At 43.8% G+C, this 26,922-nt stretch overlaps 1 protein-coding gene across 1 annotated transcript in view; it reads right to left on the bottom strand.

The window, feature by feature from the left end:
• Positions 1 to 273: 273 nt before the first annotated feature.
• The window catches only part of SCFD2 (sec1 family domain containing 2), a 170,564-nt gene continuing 143,915 nt past the window's right edge, over positions 274 to 26,922 (bottom strand). The window contains exons 7-9 of the mRNA XM_066632539.1: positions 23,176 to 23,310; positions 8,022 to 8,141; positions 274 to 2,548 (exon numbers count right to left, since the gene is read on the bottom strand). Coding sequence (XP_066488636.1) covers positions 2,456 to 2,548; positions 8,022 to 8,141; positions 23,176 to 23,310 — 348 coding nt within the window. The 3' untranslated portion in view covers positions 274 to 2,455. The remainder of the gene's footprint in view (positions 2,549 to 8,021; positions 8,142 to 23,175; positions 23,311 to 26,922) is intronic.

Here is a 26,922-nt window from a genome sequence, read left to right as displayed (position 1 = left end):
GATGACCTTGGGCCAGTCAGCCTCACCTTCCTAACAGGGTTGTTGTGAGGGCAAATGAGGGGGAGGAACGATGTACACCATCCTGAGCTCTTAGGAAGAAGGGTGATATAAAAATGTGAAAAATAAAATAGTCCAGTTTCAATGCTTCGCAACGCACTTGTCACCAACAGATCTCACTCTGACAGAAAAGCAGGCCATGTGACCAGTTCTACTGAGGTTCTGACAGAGAGACATGAGGGGAAAGAGATGATTTCTGTAATATTTATTGCTTAAATACATTTCCAAAATACTTATAGTCTACTAACATAATGTGGCAAAAATGGAATGGTAACCATGGAAACTGCCTGTCTTTGCCTTTTTCACTCCAAAGCATTTCACATCAATAGCTATACTGTTTTGACTGATTTGTCACCTGAATATCAAATATAGCACATCACCACATCTAACGATCATCACTGTAAGTAAATACTTACAAGTGTGTCATTTTCCTTCAAGGCAGCATTGTTCAAGCAACTGGACAATCTTTTATAAACAGGTCTTTGTTCTCTTAAGGGTCAGATTACCGCTAAATTTAGTTTCTTTTCACAAGGAGCCATGAAACTAATTGGTAACACTAAAGTCCCTCCCCCATATACTCATAATGTTTACATGAAAGCTTTGGGGGGAAGGTCAATTTGTGTCTGCAGGAAAAACTCAACCAGTGGTTCTTGTAACATGCTATCAAGCTAATGGGAATGGGTTACACTGAAAAAGGCAGCATCTAGAGATATTCTACAGCTGTAAAACTCAAAGAATCAGTAGCTGTTGAAGCAAAATAATATACACTGATTCAGAAAAAGAAGAAAAATGTTTATTTCAGCTAGATCCATTCAGCACTATGTCTTGATTTTAAACTATTTGATCACAGCTATTCAGAAACTGAAACGGTAAGACCAGCCAAGGCTTTGGCATTAAACCAGTTACAAATGGTTATCTACTCTGTATACTATGAGAAAAGAGATAAGCTCAGTCAACAAAATGAATCATTTATATGTCATTCAATAAACTCTCAATTGGCACAACAGGGTTAGTTCCTGTTTGCTTCTATGAATATCTTATGAGCTAGTTTAGACATAGAATCAAGTGTGAAGTTTTTCTTGGGCAGGTCTACTTCAGACCTCAAGTGGTAGTGATGAGATTGAACAGCTTTTGGTCACAAAGAAGCATTGCTGTAGCCTGGGCCCTTGGTTGGGACAAGCTATACATCCAATAAACAGAATGGAGAAAAAAATTATCCCTTCCCTATAGGCTGAACCCATGTCTACATGCTAATTTTCTAAGTAGAAGGAGGTTCCCCACTCCATGGGGGAACGAACGAACGAACGAACATTCAAACATGCAATCAAGTGGCAAAGCCTAGGAGAAATCTTACCACTTGATTGTACTGAATACATCAGTTGTCCCTCAACCTCTTGTAAACCTGGGTCTCGATGGAAACCCAGTAGCAGAGTTCACCCCAAATGCTGTAAATTAATCTTGAAACTCAATATTCAGCTTTCCAACTTCAGAATCAACTACATAAGTTGCGATAAATGACAATACATTTATTATTTTTTGAGTATGTAGATGAACACCATCTAGGATAGTGATTTTCCATTGGACCACCTGGAAATGAAGTTTCTTTTGGAAAGTAACTAGTAAGGAATCCTAGACTCTTCCCACAGAAAAAATCATTGGCTTGCAAACAGGTTACCACTGTGAAATCTGCCCAGTACTGCAAATAACATACCTGCCTAACAGACTGTGAAGATGACATCAGCACAACAATCCTATGCATACTTATTTGAAAGGAAGCTCCACAGAACACAGTGAGACTCATGCCCAAGTAATTGTGTATAGGATGGACTGCAGGGCACACATTTTCTCTTAGGGGTACATTACATTGACAACCAAATCTGCCATTCATTGCCCAGGTTGATTTGTTTTCTCCAATGATTCCATATATCACAAACTGACAACTGACATGAACATGAACACAACATGAACAAGGCTGTTACAGAAAGAAAAAAACAACTTGGTATGTAGCATGGAGGACCCTCTTGCTATATTTTATTAGTCTACATATCCCTATGAAACCATGATAAGGACTGATTTTTACTTTCTTGCGTCTGCCTGCAAGAACAACTCATGCCAACAAGCTGAAGAATAAAGAATTTCAGTTAAATAGCATAACTGCAAAGCAAGGAACTGAATGCCAGCTTGCCATCACAGAAAAGATGAAAAGATGTTCAAGTGCAATTGCAATCTCGGCATTTTTCTTTACAGATAGCTATAAATCCATTTTCCCAATGTTAAAATCAAGGTCATGGGTAATTTCAGCACCTCTCACTCTTGCAAAAATGTCTCAAGGGACAGAAGGCAGGGTTTCAATCTTTTCAGCAAGCCTGGCCAGATGCTCATCTCCTTTGACAGATGATCAGATACCAATGTCCGGCCGTAGATGGTTTCTGGCAAACAGCAACTCCAGAATGTTAAGTGGAGTCAGGAGAGTTGTGGAGAGTACAATTACCTGGAGAGAAAGAAGTAAAGACACTTGCAATTACAGGGACTAACCCTTGCCACAACCACAAGAGATACTGGATGGTCAGGCACACTTAATGACAAGGAGTTGTGCTTCTGTGGGGCAAATACAGCTTAGCTGAAGCAGTTTTGTGCCCAGCATATAATTAAAATGGAGCCCACTACTACTGGAAGCATCATCATTGGTTACATTGCACTTCATAAGGAATTTAGAAAATGGGTCATTTCTGGTCACAACATTTAGACTGGTTCAATGTTTAAAAATTGTTGCTCTTGATCCACTTGTAATTAGTTCCAGCAACTGTGTTAACATTGTCAGTAAATTATTTAAGGGTACAATCCTAACCCACTTTCCAGCACTTTCAAGGGTCTAAGGCAGGGGTGCCCAAACCCCGGCCCGGGGGCCACTTGTGGCCCTTGGAGGCTCCCAATCAGGCCCTTGGGGAGCCCCCAGTCTTCAATGAGCCACTGGCCCTCCAGAGACTTCCTGGAGCCTGCGCTGGCCCAATATTGGCAGCTGCTCTCAGCATGAGGACAATTGTTTGACCTCTCATCTGAGCTATGGGATGAGGGCTCCCTCCACTACTTGTTGTTTCATGTCTGTGATGCAGCAGTGGTAGTGAAGGAAAGGCTGGCCTTGCTTTGTGCAAGGCCTTTTATAGACCTTGAGCTATTTCAAGACTTTCATTCATTCATATAAGTTCCATCTCTAATATATTCATTTATGTAAATTTATTCAAATTTTAAATTGTAAATTAATTCTTTCTTTCCTGGCCCCGACACAGTGTCAGAGAGTTGATGTGGCCCTCCTGCCAAAATGTTTGGACAACCCTGGTCTAAGGTAAGGCAGTTCAGAGGTAAGGGAACAAATATTCCTTTACTTTGAGGAGGCCTCCGTGAGTGCCACACAACTGCAGGAAGCTGCATATGCTCCATTGGCACAGCTATGCCAGTGGGCCTTACAGCTATTCCTTAGCTGCTTAAAGCCCAAATCTTAACCTACTTTCCAGCACTGGCATAGCGGTGCCAATGGGACGTGTGCTGCATCCTGCAGTTGGGTGGCATTCATGGAGTCCTCCTCAAAGTAAGGGAATGTTTGCTCCCTTACCTCAGAGCTATATTGCCCTTATGTCAGTGCTGGAAAGTGGGTTAGGATTGTGCCCTAAGATGCATTCAATTTTTCTTAATGGAATCCATTGCTCTTCGTACCATATAATTCAATCTTCTGCCATTCTGGTCAGATAATAGTTAGTAAACCAGGTTTTAAAGCTTCTCTTGCATCACCTCAATCACAGCCCTTCCAGATGAGGCACAGATTATTACTTCTTCCCTAAGCCATCCAATTTACTGCTAGAAACTGAAAACTTCAGGTAGTTCATGCTGAGATACTAACACCACAGATGAGAAGCCTCTTGGGCCTGGGATTCAGGTGATCCTGTAGAGTTAACTCCAGACTATTCCTACACTTTAGGGCCAAGATCTGCTGCACTGTCCTACCCCAATGCAGAGAGCTCATTGCTGTGAGATAGGCAACCAGGCTATCCTTGCTGTGCCTCCTGACTGGTTCTCTGCCTAACTCCTATTTTGACTGGGTTGCAGTGGGGCATAGACAAAAGCCCAGCATTTGGAACAGGGTGCTAGACAGGCTGATGTAACAAATAAGGGGAAAGATTGATACACTGTGTTCAAATATGAAGGATCCTGATGTTTTACAGTTGATGTCACTATGGTCAATCATAGCTGACTGATAGTCTCTCTGTTAACTGATTGAGGAATGTTTTTAGTTCAGTGGCATATGATTGGCATGTAGAAGGGCCCAATTTCAATCTCTGGCATCTCCTAGTAGAGCTGGGAGATACCCCTCTCTGAAACTCTAGATTGCCACTGCCAGTTAATATAGTTAACAGATGGTCCAATGATCAGAATTACAATACAGTATTATAAACTATTTTCCTTTGCATTTCTTAATGAAAGGTAAATTTTGGCCCAATCCTTCCATCGCCACCTGATGGTAGCGAGGCTCCCCCAATGGAACTGACTGCCATAAAGCAGCCAGCGCTTGTTGCACAAGGTGCTCCAACAACATGCAAGTCAGCATGCCTGTGCCTTTTCTGCCCCTGCCAGCGAGGCATCACTGCTTGCCAGGCAAGGTAGGACAGTGATTTTCAACCTTTTTCATCTCACGGCACACTGATAAGGCAATAAAATTGCCAAGGCACACCATCAGGTTTTTGACAATTGACAAGCACACCATGCTGCCAGTGCGGGGGGGGGGGGGAGGGCTCACATCCCCCATTGGCCCTACTAATAAATTACCTTCTCCCAAATTCCTATGGCACACCGGTGGACAACTCACAGCACACCAATGTGCTACGGCACAGTGGTTGAAAATGGCTGAGGTAGGATGACAGGGGAGGTGGCAGGGTGAGGTGGGAGGTGGAGGGAAGGTGGGGAGGAGGCAAAACCTGGCAGGGAGGGAGGCATAATGGGAGTGGGGAGACTGCAGGAGGGGGAGGATCTTCTCGTGGGCAGTCTGTGATGGATCTTATCCCTTCTAGAAGCAGCCTTCCTGACCTGTTTCTCGCCTCGGATGTGCTGTGGAAACTTGCTGGTGCAGGTCCGAGGAGATCCATTGTGGGTTGGGTGGCTTATGCAGAAGTAAGGGGATGTTACAATCCCCTATCCCTGCTGAAGTCTCCTGGCCTGCCGCCCTGCCACTATGGATGCAGTATTCACCAGTTTGACATTGCTGCGTTTGTGGGGGTGGGGGAAATGCATAAGACTGGGCTCTTTATCTGCTTATTTCCATCTCTTACAGACATCATGTTAATATAGCCATCTGTATTTCAATGAAACATTTGGAATTAGCAGTCACTGTTGACAAGTTCTTTAGCTGAAAACATTTCAGTTTTACATCCCTAATCAAATTCTTATTTAAAAGGGACATCAGCATTAGTGGTGAGCTCCAAGGTGTTGTCTGAGTAGAATGGTATGTCAACGGCAATGTTTACATCTTGCTCTAATATTTGAACATGACTGACAGAGGCATCGCATAAACAGCTTCAAAAAATACCAGGCTCTTTGAACACATAATCCTAAACAGGTGGACCCTGTTCACAGAGCTAGAGAAATCCAGGTAAATCCAAATGATGCTGGGTGTTATATAAGAAAGACTCAGAAAACTATATTTTTTTTCTTACGCCTCAGGATTTCCCCTTCCTCCCACACCAAAGCCCTTTCACCTCTAGTGTAACAACTTCATACAAAGGACAAGTGACAGTAAAAGCCATTCGGTCTGTTCTAAATTCTTTGGGAATTTGTCTTGCCGGGTGACCCACCACTGGTGAGGTCAAGCCCTCGAAAAGCAACACCAGATTCAGTGTCACTTCTTGTCAAACCGCAATCCCTTTCAGATAGTAAGCCAAAAGCTTTGTTACATAGCTTTTAACTCTCCTCACTCATTAACCCTCTGCTTATCTTTCAAACCACAGCAATACATTTGGAGTCAGGATTAACTTGTCTATCAATGTACTGCAAATTCAGGGCCTGCTCAGGACAACAAGGAATTTAATTCACTGAGCTAAGGAGATAACTGGAAAGCTAAATGCAAAAAGATATGTTATCAGATGAAAATGTGTTGCTGGAGAAGGCATTTAAACCTTAGAAACTATTAAATGAGCTCTTAACTGAAGAATGCCATTAATGCGCTGAAGGCATCCTCTCCAACTCTGTAGGGGCTCAGCTTTACTCGGACCCCCTGTTTGCTCCCTAATCAAACATGTGGCCTGAATGATTTATAACAGAAGTGTTTGCATTCCATTTATAGAGTGCAAACATGTTATTTATACACCATCGGGGTGGGGTAAGATGTCTGTCTGGATCCCTGCTGAAGACTTTGAGGAAAACTACTGGAAGTGCTTCCAATGAAGATAAATAAACTGGTCACCAATGGCACTGACTTTGAGACAGAAAGAGCTGCGAATCCCTTGGCATCTTTCTGTGGCTGTAAACAAATATAGAATTGGAGCCACTGGCTCATGAGGAGTAGAGGAAAATCTGTGCAAGGTGCACATGTTTGTGTCTGCAACTTCATAGATCTTTACACTGACCCTTATTGTAGATACACAACATTGATTAAGCAACCCACATGCAAAAGCTGACTGAATGATGGTAAAGCCTGATAAGCTGTGCCAAGGAACCTCGGAAGATTCCTAAAGCAGCCTCCAATTTATGCCTCTGTTTGATTTATACCCCACATTTCTTCCATGGAGCTCAAGGCTGTAGGGTTTTTAGGTATCTAGGCATTGACCAGAACATTTCGCTTTTGTAATGCTGCCTTTTTGCTGTAAAATATTCTTTCAAGACTGTGTGCCCCTGAACCTAGCCCATTCTCCAAGGGTAATGGGTGAGCTTCGGAGAGTTGAAAAGGAATTGGGACACCTAGATAGGAAGCAGACTGACAACATACATAGTCCTTTTCTCATGGTGATGGTCTGGATGGTACTTTATTCTTCAGGTCACTGTGCTCTTAACTCCAGCCAAGCTGACATAGAGTGCTGTTGTTCCCAGTTGGGCTTGCTTATGTTTCCCCTTCTTGTTATACCTAGTCAACTGTGTTGTGAGGCTGTGCATTATGTGACCACAGGGTAGAATCCCCCCTCCTAATAGTTGTTTTAAATATTTGCTCCCCAAGTGGGTTCTGTCAGGCTGTTCTTCCTGGTTTCCAGCTGGTAGTCGCCAACTCCTGATCCACCCCCCCCCCTCAAAAATCGTTCAGATTTGCTTCATCCTGAGGCACTTTGGGAGCTGGGGATGCACTTTTAGGATGCACTTTTGTGAACTGTAGAGACAATTTTGACTCAACTCTTGTTTTCCTACTCCAGAGCATGTAGTTTTATTTAAACTTTGAATCCACTGTTTACAGCCCAATCCGAACATGCCCTGGAGCAGGCAGGCCGGCCGACCTGTGCTGCATCCAGAGGACTGGACTGGGTTGCAGTACCTTATGTTGTGCAGTAGCTGCCCTGATGGGGCTACTTAGATCTGTGCCACCTAAAGAAGTGGCTTAAGTGCCAGATCCTGGCACCACCCCCTCCTGGGCCCACCCTGCCTATGGACATGCCAACTACTCACCCTGGAGCACCCCAGTTCTGCCCTCCACCCATCCTACCCAGACCCCCACGCCAGCAGCACAAACTCACCTGTCCCAGGGTTTACTCCAGCGTGGGGAGGACAGCGCACATTCTTGCACTGGCTCCCCAACTATGGAGTCATTGCAGATGTGCCTTACAGTATGTTTGCGACATTCCTGGGCCGGAGTAAGGGGCTTACGTTGGCCCAGTGCAATCTCTGGGTTGAGCTCCTAATGTTTCATCCCTGGAGATAGCCTGAAAGTTCTACATTAGAACATAGGCATTCCTGTTATGGCTACGCTAGCGCTCCAGGTCTTAAAAAATTTATACCTGTACTCCAGGCTTGTGTGTTGATACCAGGTCCTTCACCATTTTGACTTCAGACACTGTCACTCCACCAACCATGAAGATGATCACCAGAGGGTGATCACTAGGATGAGGGCGGCTTACCTATTAGAATAATAAAATAAATTGTTTGCATACGTTCTATAGAGATTACCTTCCTGTTTGCACATCCATGTGCCTATAGCTAATCCCTGCTAATTGGGTAAGAGGCACTTTTTCAAGTGGGTGCTCCTTTCTTAGCAGGGGGAGAGTAACTGGCCCACCTCACCCCAGCACTGTCTGTTCTAGTGGCTGTCTGCTGGTATTCATTTGCATCTTTTTAGATTGTGAGCCCTTTTGGGACAGGGAGCCATTTAGTTATTTGATTTTTCTCTGTAAACCGCTTTGTGAATTTTTAGTTGGAAAGCGGTATATAAATACTGTTAATAATAATAATAATAATAATAATAATAATAATAATAATAATAATAATAAATAATAATAATAATAATATAGGTGCCATGAGGCATCCTTCATCCCTGAGATGGTTGTTCCATTTTGTCAGGAGCAGAAGAAAGCTGAATTCCTCTTCCTCAATGGCATTCACATGATAACCTCCCAAACCACCTCTAGGCCTACAACTCGGAAGCTATAAAGTGGCTTCCTCTTTCTCCAGAGCAACCAAATACCTTCACAGACTGTTTGCTTGATTATCTTTTGCTGAACATCTAGTGAAAATATACCAGTGACAGTTTTGTTAAAATACCCTCTTTCAGACCATTATACAATGTGAAACTTTTGTAATGCATGCATAGTAGGAGACTGAAAAGAAAATACAAAAATCTAGTGGGCTTTATTTGAAAATCAACTTTTAAAATACTGCTATTATTTCTTTTTGAACAACCCAAAAGCAAAGTTTAAAGTATCTAACAGCGCACTGGTTGCCAAAAACTATTAATTAGCCTGGTATTTGGTTGCTTGTAATTTTTTGCTTTAAATAAAACATATGTGAAGGTGGCATTGAGTTTCTTTCTTAGGAAAAATGGCTGGTTGTAAGTGGATAAATAAATACATAAATACATAAAAGTGTACCCCCCATTTTGAAAGATTTGTATTATACAAAGGTAGTCACAGTAGCAGAACCTTCTAGTACTCAACCTTAAAAATGGGTTTTCAAAAGAACAGCAGTAAAAACTAAGATGGTAGGCAGGGTGGACAAATAAAATGTGTCAGAATTGGACTCAAGAGGACTAATGTTTAATTGCAGCCTGGGCATGGGTTTGCTGGATGCTCTTGGACAATTCATAACCTTTCAATATTTATTCTTCAATTCAAAAGTGGAATAAATGACACTATGGTCATGCCTCGGTGCCAGTCATTTCTGGAACCCACGCAGATGCTGAAACCTGTAGATAATCAAAAGAGTCTTGTCATGTAAAACCCTCTGAAGTAGAGCTCCGATCATATCTGGAGGGTGTTCTTAGGGCCAGGGAGGCTGCCAGTAGTAGGCAAAACCCAAAGTGATATTTTAAGGCCTTAGAAGGTCTTCAGAAGGGCAAGGAGGGCTTTCCCAGTCCTCCGAAGTTCTTAAAATGTCAGTTCTGGTTTTGCAAAAAAACTGGAAGTGACGTTCCTGGAGGCCTTAGAAGTCACTCTGAGGGTGGGGGAGGCTGTGGGCGGCCTTCCCAACCCTCAGAACACCCTCTGGATGTGACCAGAGCTCTGTGTCCAGAGGGTACAAGCTGCATCCAGAGGGTACAGGCTGGGGCTCAATGCAATACATGGACTAAAATCCAGAAAGACATTATGCACAAGGACACTGAATTCAATGGTCTTAAACACAATGAAACTGCACTGGATTGAGGCCATAGACTAAGATCCCAATCCTGAGCTCTTTAGCGCCAGCAGTAGGAGTGTATTGCTGGTGCTGGGTGTCACTAACGTGCCTTAAGGCACGTCTTTGTCACCTGTAGAGAAGGGGCCGCTGGTGTTGAGCTTCAGAGCTGCTCAGAGCATCAGCTGGCACTCCAGCAGTGCCAGTTGGCGGTAAGTAGTATTGGGGCAGGGGGAGGTGGGGAGTGGGTGGAACAGGGCAGTGGGGTGGTGCAAAATAGCTGGCACAGACTTGAGAAGCCCTATTTTGAGATTTGGGGCCTTCCCCCAAGGAGACCTCCGGCGGCTGTTGCAGGTCCACAGGATGCAGCGGTAGCCACTTTGGAACCACGGCACCAGGCGGCCATGCCGCCTTTAGGATTGGGCTGTACGGATCCAATCCTATACAATTTTCAAGCTTTGATGCAGTTGTGAGGATTATGTGCTGCAGTTGGGCCACAGGAGTATGCACTGCATCCTGTGGTGGGGTGCAATCACAGAGGCTTCCTCAAGGTAAGAGAATATTTGTTCCCTTTCCTCAAAATTGCATTGTGGCTGCATCGGCACTGGGAAGTTGGATAGGATTGGGCCCTGAAAGTGCTATAGTTATTCACAAATAATTGTTTTATGTTATGAATAACAAATAACTCTCAGTATAGCATACAATTGCAAGTATATGCTGACTACTTAGAACATCTTTCATATCAGAAGCAGTTCATAAGTTTGTCAACCATGAAGTCTTCCAGGTCAAAGGGAGGGGGAAAAAAGACTTTCTGAATCTTCCCACAATTCCTAGATCAAGAGTAAGTCCTGACTGTATTTAAACATGGGAAGGAATCATGTGACCAATAATGACCAAAATAGAGGTGGGGCTCAGCATCCGTGGATTTGCCTTATTGCGAATGCTGAACCCCTGAATCACCCCCCCCCCCACAACACACTGCAGACCTCACAGACACGACTGGAACATTGTTCTGGTCATGTCTGGGGGATTTTCTGAGCCTCAGAGAAGCTGCATGCCACGACACATGACCTCTCTGAGGCTCAGAATGCCACCCGGAGCCTTTTTATTGCAACTTCCAGTTTCACCAAAAGCTGGAAGTCATGTTAAAAAGGCTCCAGGCAGCATTTTGAGCCTTCAAGAGGCCACATGTGGCTCTCCGAGGCTCAGAAGGGCTCCAGATGTGTTTGGAGCCCAGGCAGTCGAAAACCTTAGTTTTGATTATCTGAGGTTTTCGGTATCCATGAGGGGTCCAGGATCTGATCTTTTGTAGATACAAAGGCACCACCTGTAGTGCTTCCAATGCAGATAGCATGGTTTGTACAAAAGAGCATTTCCACATAGCTATCCTAACATCTCATAACCGGTTCATAGCCCTATCATGTGAAATTCTCAACGTAAGTGAACATGGATATTAACTGCACCCCCATCCTTTTCTTGCTCATTCTTCAAGGACAGCGTAGGAGAAGAGGATAAGACAGCAGCCAGGTGGAGCAGCTGGAAGGCTGAAATAAATGGCAAGTGGGTATGTGACGCTCCCACAGCTTCTCAACTTCCCCAACCCATGGCTCAAAGCAGGTGCTTTAAGTAGGCCACCTGACTGCCTCCTTTGGGAAGTTCCTCCTTTGGGACTGCATCCTTCGAGAAGATTCAATCAATGTGACTTGTATGCATTTATTTTACTGATTAAAAAACACCAAGAGCCCCATGAGTGGAATGTGACATTTTGTTCCTAGAAGTCTTTGAAAACACATTTTGCCTCCACACAGAGTGCTGGTCTGTAATACAAGAGCAATGCCCAAATGTCCCTTGTAAAGGTGCAGAGGTGGCTGGGATGATTTCCCAGACTACATTTCCTTAAGGGAAATAACCTAATGTGTGCGCTGCACTGAATGACCAATGGAATGATTGTTGGACTGATCCTAGTCTTTTAGAGGTAACAGAAGATGGTTTAATCTGGGCAGGCATTTGGTTTGCAAAAAACCAGCTATTCTAATGTACAGTTTATTTTAGCGTTTACTTACAATTTAATTTTAAATATTGTGGGAAGCATTAGGGATGGCTATATTTAACCTAAATAAAACCATTCCTTATTTTCATCTTTTTGGCTCTGGCTAACTGGTAAGAAAATTCCCATTTGGCACTTCGTTACAGTCACCTAATTTAGACTCTTGGCCGTCCTTGCTGGTGGTTTCTGTTTCTTCATTTCATGCTCACCAGAAATCCATTTCCACCATTACAAGCCATGAGAAGAATTGGTAAGAGCTCTGACTCTCAACAAAGTGGTTCCTAGTCAGACTGAAATCTCAGTCAAGTGTTGCTCCCAGGTGCACAGCTCTTGAACCCATACAGAGTTTGAAATTAGCACAGCTAATTGGCAATCAGACAATGACCACCTAGGGAGGGAGGGGGCAGACAAACAGACAATGCAGAGTTGATGTTTTCTCTCCTATGTCCCTTTTTCTGCAAGGAGTTCTTAGAAACAAGGTTACAGTGTGTTATATATTTCCTTGCCACCTATTTTAAAAGACACAAGGCAAATTATAATCTATCTTTGTTATATTTTACATTCGTAACAATGCAGTGAGGTAACTCAAGCTGAAATACAGTTAGCTGACCAATGCAGCGCTGGCCCAACCATGAGACTGACTGAAGTGACCCCTTCAAGACTGGGATGGTGGTGGTAGTGAACTGATGAGGCACCCCATGCCTGACCACTACACCCCTCTGGCATGCTGCCCACCTAGCTGCTCCAGCTGGCATGCCAGTCACCTTCTCAATCAAGACATCCAAATTTTCAAGATCTACCTCTGAACATTGTTGATTTTTCCTAAATGGAAGCATATTAGTGGGTGACCAAATCTCAGTGAGCTAATCCTGAGCTCTCTAGCGCTGGTGGTACGAGTGTACCGCAGGCACTGGGTGTCACAAATATGCTGTAAAGCACATTTACAGCATCTGGAGAGTAGGGAGTACCGGTGATGGGTTGGCACCAATTGGCGCAGGGGCTCAGTGCTGGGAGGACAGCATGTGGACACCAGGGATAAGTAACATAGCCGGGTGGTGGTGTGGTTTTTTTGGTGGTGGGGAGGTATTTTGGGGCAGGGGGAGGATGAAATAGTGGTGGTACCAGTGGTGGCTTTTTCTGCCAGATCCTATCCCCTGCGTAGGGCTGCAAAGCCCAAGATGGGGTTTCTCTGCACTGGCAAAATATCTGGCACAGATATGAGCAGCCCTATTACAAGGCCTGGAGCTTTCCTCGGGGAAGGGAATTATGAAGCGGTAACCAGTTTGGTACTGCTGCACTGAGCAGCGTTGGGGTGGATAGGGATGGGCTATTAGATAGTTATTCCAAAATTACCCAACATGTATTCAAGAAAATGTGTAATATTTAACTGGATAGCAGCATATGCCTTTGTGATCATGCTAACACAAAAAATGTCTCAAGAAATACTTCCCATAAATCAAAATAAGTTTGTATCCAAACACATGGTGCTTATATAAAGAAGCATTCCCTTTTCAAAGATCTGAAAGTCAAACCATGAATTTCAGAGATGCATATTAACATGCGAACTGCTTAGGCATGCAAGTTTTAATTGAAAACTGCCATGGAAGATATTTTGGAACCTTTCATTTTCTCGCACGGTGTTTTCTTTTGGAAGAGAACAGTAACAGAATGCAAATGTAACTGTGTAGGGCTTGACTGACTGCATGACTGAAATTTCTTGATTGGATACCTACAACTATACCAGGCTCTCTGTTTTGAATTCACTAGCACCATTTGGCTAAATGCTACCAAGTTGCATGCTGAAACACTGAACTGGGATTTTCTATGGCACGCTTTTATAAACCTATTTTCATAGTTGAGGCTGAAATGGAATTTTCCACTGAATGCAGCTTGGCTACTCTAAGTAGTTTCCAACCTCTCTTGTTGTGTACATGCCACAGCTTCTTAAGCATTGGTGTGTTTTATGATAAACACTTGCCCTTGTTTAGCAAGCACAGAGCATCAGACACTGCTGCCTTGGACACACTATTCTGTGCAATACAGCCAAATACACAGGGTGTGCAATTAATAGAGTGCTCTTGGATTGCAGAGGTCCAAGTTCAAATTCTTGCTCAACCATGGGTCACCTTGGTCCCAAGGCTGAGGTGAGAGAACATTTCTGCTCATTTTGAAGCACAGCTGCCAAATTTAACACAATACAGGGCCCTAGTACCATTAAAACAGTCTTCAGATATCAGACCAAGATCTGCCTAGGTCAAAATTATGTTTCTGACAGCTGCCATACAGATATCTGTGGAAGTTCATTTCCAGTTGTCTGCCCTCAACACTTAGTATTCAGAGACAAACTGGCTCTGAACAATTTGGGCATCCACATAAGTGAAGGGCAAAGATATATTAATTAAATAAGAATAATAATAAACAAACAGATTTCCCATTAAGCTGCCATAGCTGTCAATTAACCAACTCTTTACAAAACTGTCCAACACTTGGACTTAATCCTCTCTCTCCTTTTTAAGCCGCCTAACTCAAGGACCATTGCTACATCTTGTAGTATTGAATTCCATCACTCAACAATTCCACAAGCTAAACTGCTTTTAAGTTTAGGTGAGAAGAGGAATGTTAGTGGGTGTGGTTTGTTGAAGTGCTGTAGAATTAACTATGGTAGCAACTCTATTTGCTGAAGTGATTTTGCTGAAATCAATGGCATGATGACTCTTTCTCAAATTAAACATGGCAATCATGGCAGAGCTTTCAGACCTTCCATTCCTACAACTTTGTGACTTTTAGAAATTAAAAGCTGGTCAATAATAAAGAGACTTTCTTTACAAGATAGCTCACAAACATTTACCAGTTGCTTTCACATGGAATTAGTTCTCAAAACGCTCTGCAAACAGAAAAATCACATGATTGCAAAGGCATGATTGCATATCGACTACTGAAATTCAGCTCAGAATTATTTAATTTGCATGCTTGTTTTAGTGCAACCAAGCAAAAAAAGGTTGCCTACGTTTTACTACACAACTGCAACTACTGATCTTAGTAAAACTCTGTGCTGAATTACTCTGATCACATTAGTCTATGTAGCAAAGGTGGCTGGCACTGGAGACCAACAGGGACTGCAGGACAGATGTCAAAGAAACAACTTTTTATTCTCCTTGTTTTCTTATTTGCTGGGCTGGTAACGGGAAGAGAAATGGCTGCTCATCTATGTACCCTGAGGCAAAGGGACATGTATCATCTCTTGCACATAGTGTTTGAGTCTATGTGAGTTCAAAGGATGTACAGTGTACTGCTTGTCAGTGCCAGACTTAACAAAGCTTTTGTGCTGAGAGCACCCGGGAACCACACTTGCAATAGGAATCTCTAAAGGCAAAGGATCTAATTTGACCACTTTGAAGAAAAGCAAAATTTATTTTCCACATCCAAGTGTAATTCAGAGAGTTACTTTTTTAACCCGAAATGCCACATTAATTTCAGGATTTAGCCAACATGCATTTCACACATAAGCCAACATGGTCTATCTTTGTGTCTTCCTTTTCATGTCCTTTGTTGCGTTATAGCACAATCTCATGCATGTCTACCCACTGAGTTCAATGAGAGTTACTCCCAGGTAAGTGTACAGAACTGCCATCTAAGGCCCCAATCCTACTGGGGGATTGAGCTGCTGGAATTTGTATTCTAGCAGCACAAGGCCTTTTATGGTGGTGTGAAAGCCACGCTGCTGTCATGCACTTCTGAGCTGCTGTGGCAAAAATATTTTTACTTACCTCCTGCTGGCTACCCTATCCCTCCCAACACCACTGGATACAGTGCATCCTCTGCCAGCATGACTGCATCGGTGCCAATGGTGGGGGAGAGGATTGGGCAGTAAATTGATTTCCCTGGCATAAAATGCATTATACACCTACGATTAGCTAGCTCCAGTTTAACTGATTTGTTTGTATAGATCAGGGGTGTCCAAAGTTTTTGGCAGGAGGGCCACATTGTCTCTCTGACACTGTGTTGGGGGCCAGGGGAAAAAAGCATTAATTTACATTTCAAATTTGAATAAATTTACATACGTTTACATAAATGAATATATTAAAGATGAACTTATATGAATGAATGAAGGTCTTGCAATAGCTCAAGGCCTATAAAAGGCCTTGCATAAAGCAAGGCTGGCCTTTCCTTTTCTGCCGCTACTGCATCACAAATGTGAAACAGCAAGCAGTGGAGGGAGCCCTCATCCCACAGCTCACCGAGAGGTCAAACAGTTGCCCTCACACTGAGAGCAGTTGTGTCGGGCCAGTGTGGGGTCCAACAAATCACTGGAGGGCCAGAGGCTTATTGGAGACTGGGAGCTCCATGAGGGCCACACTGAGAGGCTTCGAGGGTGGGGGCTATCCAGTGTTCTGCATTGAGTGCCACATGTATGATTATATGCCTCTGGGGCATAAGTCATGGGTGTGTCCTTGGTGCAAGGAGCTGCAGGGTCTCAGGGAACGCGTCCGCTCCCTTGAAGCCTTGGTGGCCGACCTGGAAAAGCGCAGGCAGGCAGAGGAGGACCGTGGGGAGACTTCCGGGGACGATCAAGCTTCGTCCCAACCTCAGGCGTGCAGCTCCTCGGCTGCCCGGGTGGGAAGTCTCAGGACTGGAGGACGTCATCCTGGAGAGGAGGGAAACAATCCTCTAGGGGGGACCCCTTCTCCAGGGGATGGGCCCGTATCCGAACGCACTCAGGATACTCCTCGGTGGGAGGGGGGTCAGAGGCTTCTTGTAGTGGGGGATTCGATTATTAGAAACATAGAGAGGGGGTTTGCGACGGATGTGAGGACCGCATGGTGACTTGCCTGCCTGGTGCGAAAGTTGCGGACATCACTTCTCGTCTAGACAGGCTAGTAGACAGTGCTGGGGGAGAGGTAGCGGCTGTGGTGCATGTTGGCACCAACGACGTGGGCAAGTGTAGCTGGGAGGTCCTGGAGGCCAAATTTAGGCTTTTAGGCAGGAAGCCGAAAGCCAGGACCTCAAAGGTAGCGTTCTCTGAAGTGCTACCTGTTCCACGCGCAGGGCCAGCTAGGCAGGCGGAGATCAGGGGTCTCAATGCGTGGATGAGACGGTGGTGTAGGGAGGAGGAACGGCACTGGGGAACATTAGGCACTTAGATTCGTTAGGCACTGGGGAACGTTTTGGGACAAGCGGGGCCTGTACAAGAGGGATGGGCTCCACTTGAACCAGAATGGAACCAGACTGCTGGCGCATAACATTAAAAAGGTGGCAGAGCAGCTTTTAAACTGATCCCAGGGGGAAGGCCGACAGGAGCTGAGGGGCATCCGGTTCGGGACTCCTCATCCCTATGGGATGAGGATGGGGAGGTTAGAGAACAACAAGACAAAGGCAGAGTAGGAGAAGAAATTGGGAAAGGTAGCGTGATGGGATGTGATAGACGGTTTGGCACAATGAGAGGATGCGGGGACAAAGGAGCGAATAAGCAGCCCATCCTAGGGCATTCCGTGTACAAATGCTTTTATGCGAATGCCCGAAGTCTACGAGCAAAGGTGGGAGAACTGGAATGTCTGGTGACAAGGGAAAACATTGACATAGTGGGCATAACGGAAACCTGGTGGAATGCGGAGAATCAGTGGGATACCGCAATCCCGGGCTATAAACTCTACAGGAGGGACAGGCAGGGGCGTGTTGGAGGTGGGGTGGCCGTTTATGTTAAGGAAGGGATAGAATTCAGCAAAGTAGAGATTGAAGGTGGGTCCGACTCCACCGTAGAATCTCTGTGGGTTAAATTACCAGGCTTGTGCAGCGATGTAATACTGGGGGCGTGCTATCGTCCTCCAGACCAGAAATCGGATGGGGACCTTGAAATGAGGAAACAGATCAGGGAGGTGACAAGGAGGGACAGGGTTGTAATCATGGGGGACTTCAATTATCCTCATATTGACTGGGTCAATTTGTGTTCTGGTCACGATAAGGAAACCGGATTTCTTGACGTGCTAAATGACTGTGGCTTAGAGCAGCTAGTCACGGAGCCCACCAGAGGACAGGTGACTCTGGATTTAATATTGTGTGGTATGCAGGACCTGGTTAGAGATGTAAATGTTACTGAGCCATTGGGGAACAGTGATCATGCTGCGATCCGTTTTGACATGCACGTTGGGGGAAGAATACCAGGCAAATCTCTAACAAAAACCCTTGACTTCGACGGGCAGACTTCCCCCAAATGAGGAGGCTGGTTAGAAGGAGATTGAAAGGGAGGGTAAAAAGAGTCCAATCTCTCCAGAGTGCATGGAGGCTGCTTAAAACAACAGTAATAGAGGCCCAGCAGAGGTGTATACCGCAAAGAAAGAAGGGTTCCACTAAATCCAGGAGGGTGCCCGCATGGCTAATGAGCCAAGTTAGAGAGGCTGTGAAGGGCAAGGAAGCTTCCTTCCGTAAATGGAAGTCTTGCCCTAATGAGGAGAATAAAAAGGAAAATAAACTGTGGCAAAAGAAATGTAAGAAGGTGATACGGGAGCCCAAGCGAGACTATGAGGAATGCATGGCCAGCAACATTAAGGGGAATAATAAAAGCTTCTTCAAATATGTTAGAAGCAGGAAACCCGCCAGAGAAGCGGTTGGCCCTCTGGATGGTGAGGGAGGGAAAGGGGAGATAAAAGGAGACTTAGAGATGGCAGAGAAATTAAATGAGTTCTTTGCATCTGTCTTCACGGCAGAAGACCTCGGGCAGATACCGCTGCCCGAACGGCCCCTCCTGACCGAGGAGTTAAGTCAGATAGAGGTTAAAAGAGAAGATGTTTCAGACCTCATTGATAAATTAAAGATCAATAAGTCACCAGGCCCTGATGGCATCCACCCAAGAGTTATTAAGGAATTGAAGAATGAAGTTGCAGATCTCTTGACTAAGGTATGCAACTTGTCCCTCAAAACGGCCATGGTGCCAGAAGATTGGAGGATAGCAAATGTCACGCCTATTTTTAAAAAGGGAAAGAGGGGGGACCCGGGAAACTATAGGCCGGTCAGCCTAACATCCATACCGGGTAAGATGGTGGAATGCCTCATCAAAGATAGGATCTCAAAACACATAGATGAACAGGCCTTGCTGAGGGAGAATCAGCATGGCTTCTGTAAGGGTAAGTCTTGCCTCACGAACCTTATAGAATTCTTTGAAAAGGTCAACAGGCATGTGGATTTGGGAGAACCCGTGGACATTATATATCTGGACTTTCAGAAGGCGTTTGACACGGTCCCTCACCAAAGGCTACTGAAAAAACTCCACAGTCAGGGTATTAGAGGACAGGTCCTCTCATGGAATGAGAACTGGTTGGAGGCCAGGAAGCAGAGAGTGGATGTCAATGGGCAATTTTCACAATGGAGAGAGGTGAAAAGCGGTGTGCCCCAAGGCTCTGTCCTGGGACCGGTGCTTTTCAACCTCTTCATAAATGACCTGGAGACAGGGTTGAGCAGTGAAGTGGCTAAATTTGCAGATGACACCAAACTTTTTCGAGTGGTGAAGACCAGAAGTGATTGTGAGGAGCTCCAGAAGGATCTCTCCAGACTGGCAGAATGGGCAGCAAAATGGCAGATGTGCTTCAATGTCAGTAAGTGTAAAGTCATGCACATTGGGACAAAAAATCAAAACTTTAGATATAGGCTGATGGGTTCTGAGCTGTCTGTGACAGATCAGGAGAGAGATCTTGGGGTGGTGGTGGACAGGTCGGTGAAAGTGTCGACCCAATGTGCGGCGGCAGTGAAGAAGGCCAATTCTATGCTTGGGATCATTAGGAAGGGTATTGAGAACAAAACGGCTAGTATTATAATGCCGTTGTACAAATCTATGGTAAGGCCACAGCTGGAGTATTGTGTCCAGTTCTGGTCGCCGCATCTCAAAAAAGACATAGTGGAAATGGAAAAGGTGCAAAAGAGAGTGACTAAGATGATTACGGGGCTGGGGCACCTTCCTTGTGAGGAAAGGCTACGGCATTTGGGCCTCTTCAGCCTAGAAAAGAGACACCTGAGGGGGGACATGATTGAGACATACAAAATTATGCAGGGGATGGACAGAGTGGATAGGGAGATGCTCTTTACACTCTCACATAATACCAGAAACAGGGGACATCCACTAAAATTGAGTGTTGGGCGGGTTAGGACAGACAAAAGAAAATATTTTTTTACTCAGCGTGTGGTTGGTCTGTGGAACTCCTTGCCACAGGATGTGGTGCTGGTGTCTGGCCTAGACCCCTTTAAAAGGGGATTGGACGAGTTTCTGGAGGAAAAATCCATTATGGGGTACAAGCCATGATGTGTATGCGCAACCTCCTGATTTTAGAAATGGGTTATGTCAGAATGCCAGATGCAAGGGAGGGCACCAGGATGAGGTCTCTTGTTATCTGGTGTGCTCCCTGGGGCATTTGGTGGGCCGCTGTGAGATACAGGAAGCTGGACTAGATGGGCCTATGGCCTGATCCAGTGGGGCTGTTCTTATGTTCTTATGAGGGCCGCAAGTGGCCCCAGGACCGGGGTTTGGGCACCCCTGGTGTAGATCATACTTACAGACCATGAAAACTAATGGTGAATATTACTCAGGGCCCAATCCTAACCAACTTTCCAGTGCTGATGTAGCCATGCCAATGGGGTAAGCAGTGTATCCTGCAGTAAGGGGGCAGTCATGAAGGGAACATTTGTTCCCATAGCTCAGGGCTGCATTGCAGCTGCATCTGCACTGGAAAGTTGTATAAGATTGGGCCCTCAGTCTATTATGGGGATTTCCTGGTACAAGAGAACAGGGATTTGTATTACAGAAATGGATTCTAGAGAAGTGGCAGAGAGGCAAGGGATGGGAGAAAACTTTTTAACTAGAAAACCAGTTGTGTAATAAAACGTATTGCAAAGTAAAGTAATGGAATTCCCATTAGTGGAATGATTTGCAGATATCTGTCAGGGTTGTTTTATAAGTAGGATTTCCTGTCCCAAGTCAGGGTGTCCCCTCCAACAATATGCATTTCTTGGTGCTTGGATAATGTCTATGACTGTGCGCCTGCACTGCAGAATTTGCTAATTACATTTGTGTGGTTTTGAGTCACACTGTTTACAATGCATTTGCCTTTTGTCATTGGCTCCTTCCCAGCTCCTATACCCCGTGCAATTTTTCCCCCCAGTGTGGTTGCAAAAGTGAAAACTGGACTGTCCTTAGGGAGATATATGGGAGAGTTGCTTCCCAGTTGTCATCCTGAACAGACCATGCTAATCATTCCCATGAGTTATGCAATGACAGTAACAAACAAATCAAATTAAGCAAGGGGCATAGGGGAAGAGTGCACAACCAGTAGAAAAGAAGGATAGAGCATCACCTTTTTAATGTATTTTTAAAGTGTTTGTAAGCCGCCTTGTGTGCCCATTGGGCAAAAAGGTGGGGTATAAATTAAAATAATAATAATAATAATAATAATAATAATAATTTATAAAAGGTTGTGTGAACAAAGGCAGTTGGTTTGCTTCCTACATGCACCTACCCATGTGAGTGGCTATTTGTAATAAAAATGCATGTTTGGACCTGTAAGTGGTAAGCTGTTGGTGTGAGATGTTCTGTAAGTGGTTTGGGCTATAGTAACCATGCCTATGAGACTGTTCTGAGATAGATAAAATCAGCCCAAATGATAGGGAGGAACCACTCATACAATTAGCTTAGCACGGAGCGCACAACACACATGGTTGTGTTGCAAGTGACCACCCACATGGGATGCTGCACAGCTGTTGCAAACCTAAATACCACCTTTATTCATATTCTCCTGCCAAGTTATTTTATCCCTGTTCTTTCAGGGTGCCCATCCAGTCAGCTAAGTGATGTTATAGAGTGCATTAGTGAATGCCCAGTGAGCAGACAACAGTCATTTTCCGGTTAAATGTCTTGCATATTTGCACTAGGTTTTGTTTTTAAGTAATAATATTTTATAGTATAAAACACTGCTTTCTCTTGCTTTTAAGGCAGATTAACTCATCAGCAAGCTGATTTCAATAGGCAGTATTTGCAAATAACAGCATTGTGGGTGGGCCTTTGTTCCCAAAATGAGAACCAGTAATGAGAGGCCTTAGCAGAACAATAACAATCATGACATGCACGTATGCTGAGCGGATGCACCAAAAGGCACTTCAGCATATCTGTTTTCTAGTCAGCAAACAGAAAAATACAAGTGGGAATGTAAGGAATAAGTGTGGGGCTAATATCTTTTATATTGGGCCACCTTCCCCCCATGAATTTCTCACCCAAAGGATGAGGGGCTATTTGGCAGTGTGGTTGCATGCCCCAAAAGCATCTGCGATGTCCACTGTTTCTTCTCAAAGTTCATTTACCAACTGGCTCCATGTAATATGCTAAACAAGGGAACCTGAAGAGACTGTTCTGAGAACACTTGGAATGGACTGACTGCTTCCTCAGCAGCTCCTGGGGTTAGCTGAGGGGAAGCAACAACAGCAGAAGCTTAAGAGGGAAATTGCTTTAATTCTGCCTGCACAATTGGGTAAAGGTGGGTCTTTCCCATCAGAAAAGACCTTCTTTTATCTTGCACTTTATGCATCCTCTTGAGGACTTGTCATATAGATGATAAAATATTTCTAAAAATATAAAACATCAATGCAGTAGTAAAAAAAAAAGGCAAATGACAAAAGATTATATAACTGGTGTTTGCAGACAGCATGCAGACCTCTCCATATCTCATGTTGTTTCAAAATTTTCCCCCAAATTTCAAAATTTTCTATATGAAGCCACGAGGACAACACTCCCATGGGACACTTCTGCTTAATTTTTCTATTTTCTTCTTAGCCTTTGCACCTCTAAGCTTACATAGACAAATGGCATGTTGGAACTGAATAGAACATTCTCATTTTAATGACATAGAGACACAGGGCTGGTCCAAGACCTCCTGATGCCTGAGGAGTCCAAATGCCACTCCCCTCACCCAATGATGTACCAGCCTCTGCTTCTCCCATTCTCCAATGTTCTAGCTCAGCATTCTCCTCCCCTCCACATTTCCTCTTCCTCTCTGGGTCCCTCTTCCTTTTAATCCAGGAGTCCAATTTATTGCCCGAAGTGACCATTTTAGTTGGCCTCATGGATGGTCCAGCTCCATTTAATGACATACACTTACAGCTGAATTTGTTATATTATCTAAAGAAGCTGAACTTTAGTGAAGATAAAAATAGTTTATCAAAATGAATTGGCTTCCTCTTACCAAACTGACTGTGTTTTGTTTTTTTAAATTTAAGATGCAATTATGAGCACTAGATAGCAGTTTTACCTTCATGAACATGCTGAATCCTGTTTTCAGAAGATCAGTGAGCCCAGAAGACATGTGTTCAATATCAACAGGGTCAGGGCGATCATGATTATATATCTCTGTTACCACTTGCTTCAGCAATGGTTTATAAGAGGCCTGGCAAAAAAATGTAAGTGCACAGGTGATTTTACAATGTACAACCAAACCGAAACAGAAGGACCAGATCACTGGTCTGACTCAGGCTAAGGCAATGTCTTAAGATAGGGGTAAGTAATTTCTTCAGACTGGGTTGCTGGGTCTTCTCCTGCCAAGGTCTACGTGGGGTGAATTTGCTCCCAGCAAGAATGTCACCACTCTCCTCTGCATATTTTCTGGAGGGTCAGAAAATCCAAACCAGAAGACAACTCTCAGTACTAAATGAGAAATCACTGAAGCCTCTGGGGTGTCCTTTCATTCAGCACCCAGAGGAGGTCCATACAGCTAGAAGGAAGCCTAAGAAGGTGCTGCTTTTGTCTGGCTAGGACTGCTCTCAGACTTTCTGTGTGGCACATCACCTCCTATCTGCATCATGCAATGAGGGGCCTATGTGCGGTTTCTAATGCAAAGGGTACATTGCACTAAAAGAAAACATATCCAATCACTTCAATAAGTTGATCATAAATGTCCCTACTAGCAAACACGCTCACAACATCATAAGTGCATCCTGCAGAAAAGAAGCACAACAATTCAGTTTTTGATGTAGTGCTAGCATGGAGGGCTGTACACCCTTGCTTTCAACCTTTATTTGCTGTGCAGCAGCTCCCAGGATTGGACCATAATGCAATTATAATAAAATAAACAAGACACTTAAAACCTAAGGAAACTCTGCCTTCTCTCCATGTATATAATTACTGCAAGTCTAAAAAGCAATAGAAATGGAATACAACAATTAAATAGCAAGTGCTACAATCTACAAACAATCTAACATGTTCAATTGCTATTCCAGGAATGTCAAGCTTGAGTTTTCTTAGAAAATGCATGTAGGAGTCATGCTGTGGAAATGATAAAAAAAGTGTCACTTACCTGAGATACAATAAAGAAAAAACAAGTAAGAAGCTAACCACTTAAATAGCATCTGCTTTAGATGATTTTCTAAAGCAACTGTAGCCATTAAAGATACTTTTCCATGTCCAGCAGTTTCTAACAACAAATACAGGACTTTTTTCCCTATTCGGCCAAAAATACATCTCATTCAAATCATCCTGGGGCGCATTTGTTTACATGTTAATTGAGCCAAGAAAGATGCACCCGACAACTGCTGAGCTTTCCTTTTATGGGAGATGATTCCAAACTTTGAGACCCAACAAATCACACAACGCAAAGACAACTAAAACACTGCTTGCTAATGTGAATACACACAATTATTTTTTGCAAAGGGAAAGAATTCATTTTAGATTTATTTTACAGAGGGAAAAAAATGTCAAAACAGGAAATGTATGAACTAAAAGAAATATCAGTTAGGCTTTGATCCAAACAATACTTATTTGGAAGACAATTCAGTTGAAATAATGGGACTGCTTTCCAAGTAACTGTTTAAAGTAGTTTAGCTACTTTCCCCAAATAATTCCATAGCTCCCCACCACTAGCACTAGTTTCGTGGTTTCAGCTGCAGTTCTCCATTCAGGATGCTTGAGAATGACAGCAATACCTTGCACTTTCATCAGGGACTAGAGCACGGATGAAAGTCAAAAATTGATGAATGTCAAAGCACAGTCTTATTTAGCTTGCAAATTTATTTTGGCTGGCGAAAAATGTAAATTAACTATAAAACACGTGTATGCATGTGAAACCTAAATAAACAGAAATAAAAGAAACATAAGCATAAGAACATTGACAAACATTGTGGAAGGTTGGATAAAATAGGACATAAGAGGAAAGCATGTGGACAAAATTTAAAATGTGATTATAATTGAAAACAGCTGAAAGAGCAAAGCGATGAAAGTCAAATGGATGAAAATCAAGGCATTGCTGTACGTTGTACTGAGATTGACCTACGCCTTTCAGCTTTTGGGCCAGCTTTAAAAACTCTTGTAGCTCCTTTGTTTGAAAGTATGGAGTTTGGAAGAAATTGGGCTGGTCCCTCTTCTCACACATATTGCAAAAGAGGATGCCTAGAGGCCAGCGCTGTTACTGTTCTGGAGTGTGGGCAGAAAGGAGTGCCATATAGTCTTATCTTCTCTATGAGTGTGCATTCTTCAGAGTTCAAAACTAAATGAGATGCACCTTTTAAAACAGTGTACATTCAATATGTATGTTCACTCTTATTGATAGTTGCCTTGATCCTTTGATAAGTTCTAGATTTGAAAGCAGCAATGCACGAATGGAGCATCCTTGCTCAGAATTCCTTCCCTGTTAATTTCAGTGGACATGATATCAGTGGTGTCACTAGGGTTGCGACACCTGGTGTGGGAGGTCAGCATCTCACCCCTATGACGGACATCCTCCCATACAATGGATGGAGCAACACCCTAGGCAGTGGGTGTGGTCAGGTGCTATTGCCCCAACCCCACTAGTTTTTTTGGCTATAACTTTGGATAGAATAGAGATATATCAATGTGATTTGTGTCATTGCGGTATGCAGGAAATTATGCATTGATTGATATGTAACTCTCTTCTTCATAGCGTTGTTCCAGCGCTATGGTGGGATATTGATTGATATATAAGATGATTCAAAAATATTAAGGTTTTAAAAATTTTGGCCAGTAGTCATGCCCCCTGTGTGTAGTCACCCAGCTTCCCATGAGGGTCAGTAGTCACTCCACGTGTGAATCATCAGGTACAGCCCACACACCCCTGGCGATGCCACTGCATGATATCTAAAGGTTGACTCTCTCCTTCTTGAGGATTTCAATACATACAGGAGTTCCTTCCATGCACCAGAGCACACGAAGTGCACTGGACTGGGTGGGTTTCTAGTGTATGAAGTTACACGGTTGAAATGTTGTAAATTTTATTAACTTGTTCTTCATAATGTACTAAATCTACTTTTTCTCATGATTTGGGTGGTTGGCATGAAGAACTGTTGAGATGCCAAGAGTTGAGTGTATTGGTCTCCATACTTTTAAGAAAAGGAGCTACTAGAGTTCATTAAAACTTTGGAACATTGAGTTATTGAAGCTGCCTGCGCACCTTTTCTGACATGCTTTTTGACAGAACATTTTGTGACACATTAAGGTTCTCCCAGACATCTGGTCATCCTTTTAATATTTCTTAGCCATCAATTTCAAATAATATCATGTCCCATGATATACTATAGCTTTGATTTGATTGGGGTGGCTTACTTTTTCTTGCTGCAGCCATAAACACAAAGGGACACAAAGAAGAATTACATGGGAAGAGTTTTTTCAGTAGGAAAGGAGCTTTTTCCTTAAAGGGCTTGAATAGCAAATCAATTGTATAGCTCAGGGTGGGCAGCAGACACACCCTACAAACAGTCAGGTTGTGCAGGGCCTGTAGCCTTGCTAGCCATCATGCTGACTGTATGTGTGTCTCATGCGCACGCACACACCCCCTTGGTCAGGGAGATTCTGGCTTCCTTGCATTAAAGGCTGCATTGAGAAAAAGTAAACCACCCAATTAATGCACAACAAAGGCTTACCATGGGACATGCATTAATGTTTCATAAGTGCTATCACAAAAAACATTATAAGAGGTGTGCAGGATTTGGTGTGCTCCACTGCTGTCAAATCCACCCCCCTCCTGGCCCTGATCCACCCTCCTCCCCGCTCC

The sequence above is a fragment of the Tiliqua scincoides genome, chromosome 6 (genome assembly GCF_035046505.1).
Source record: "Tiliqua scincoides isolate rTilSci1 chromosome 6, rTilSci1.hap2, whole genome shotgun sequence".
Classification (NCBI taxonomy): domain Eukaryota; kingdom Metazoa; phylum Chordata; class Lepidosauria; order Squamata; family Scincidae; genus Tiliqua; species Tiliqua scincoides.
The sequence above is the reverse complement of the archived record's forward strand: the minus strand, read 5'-3'. Positions and strand labels throughout refer to the sequence as shown.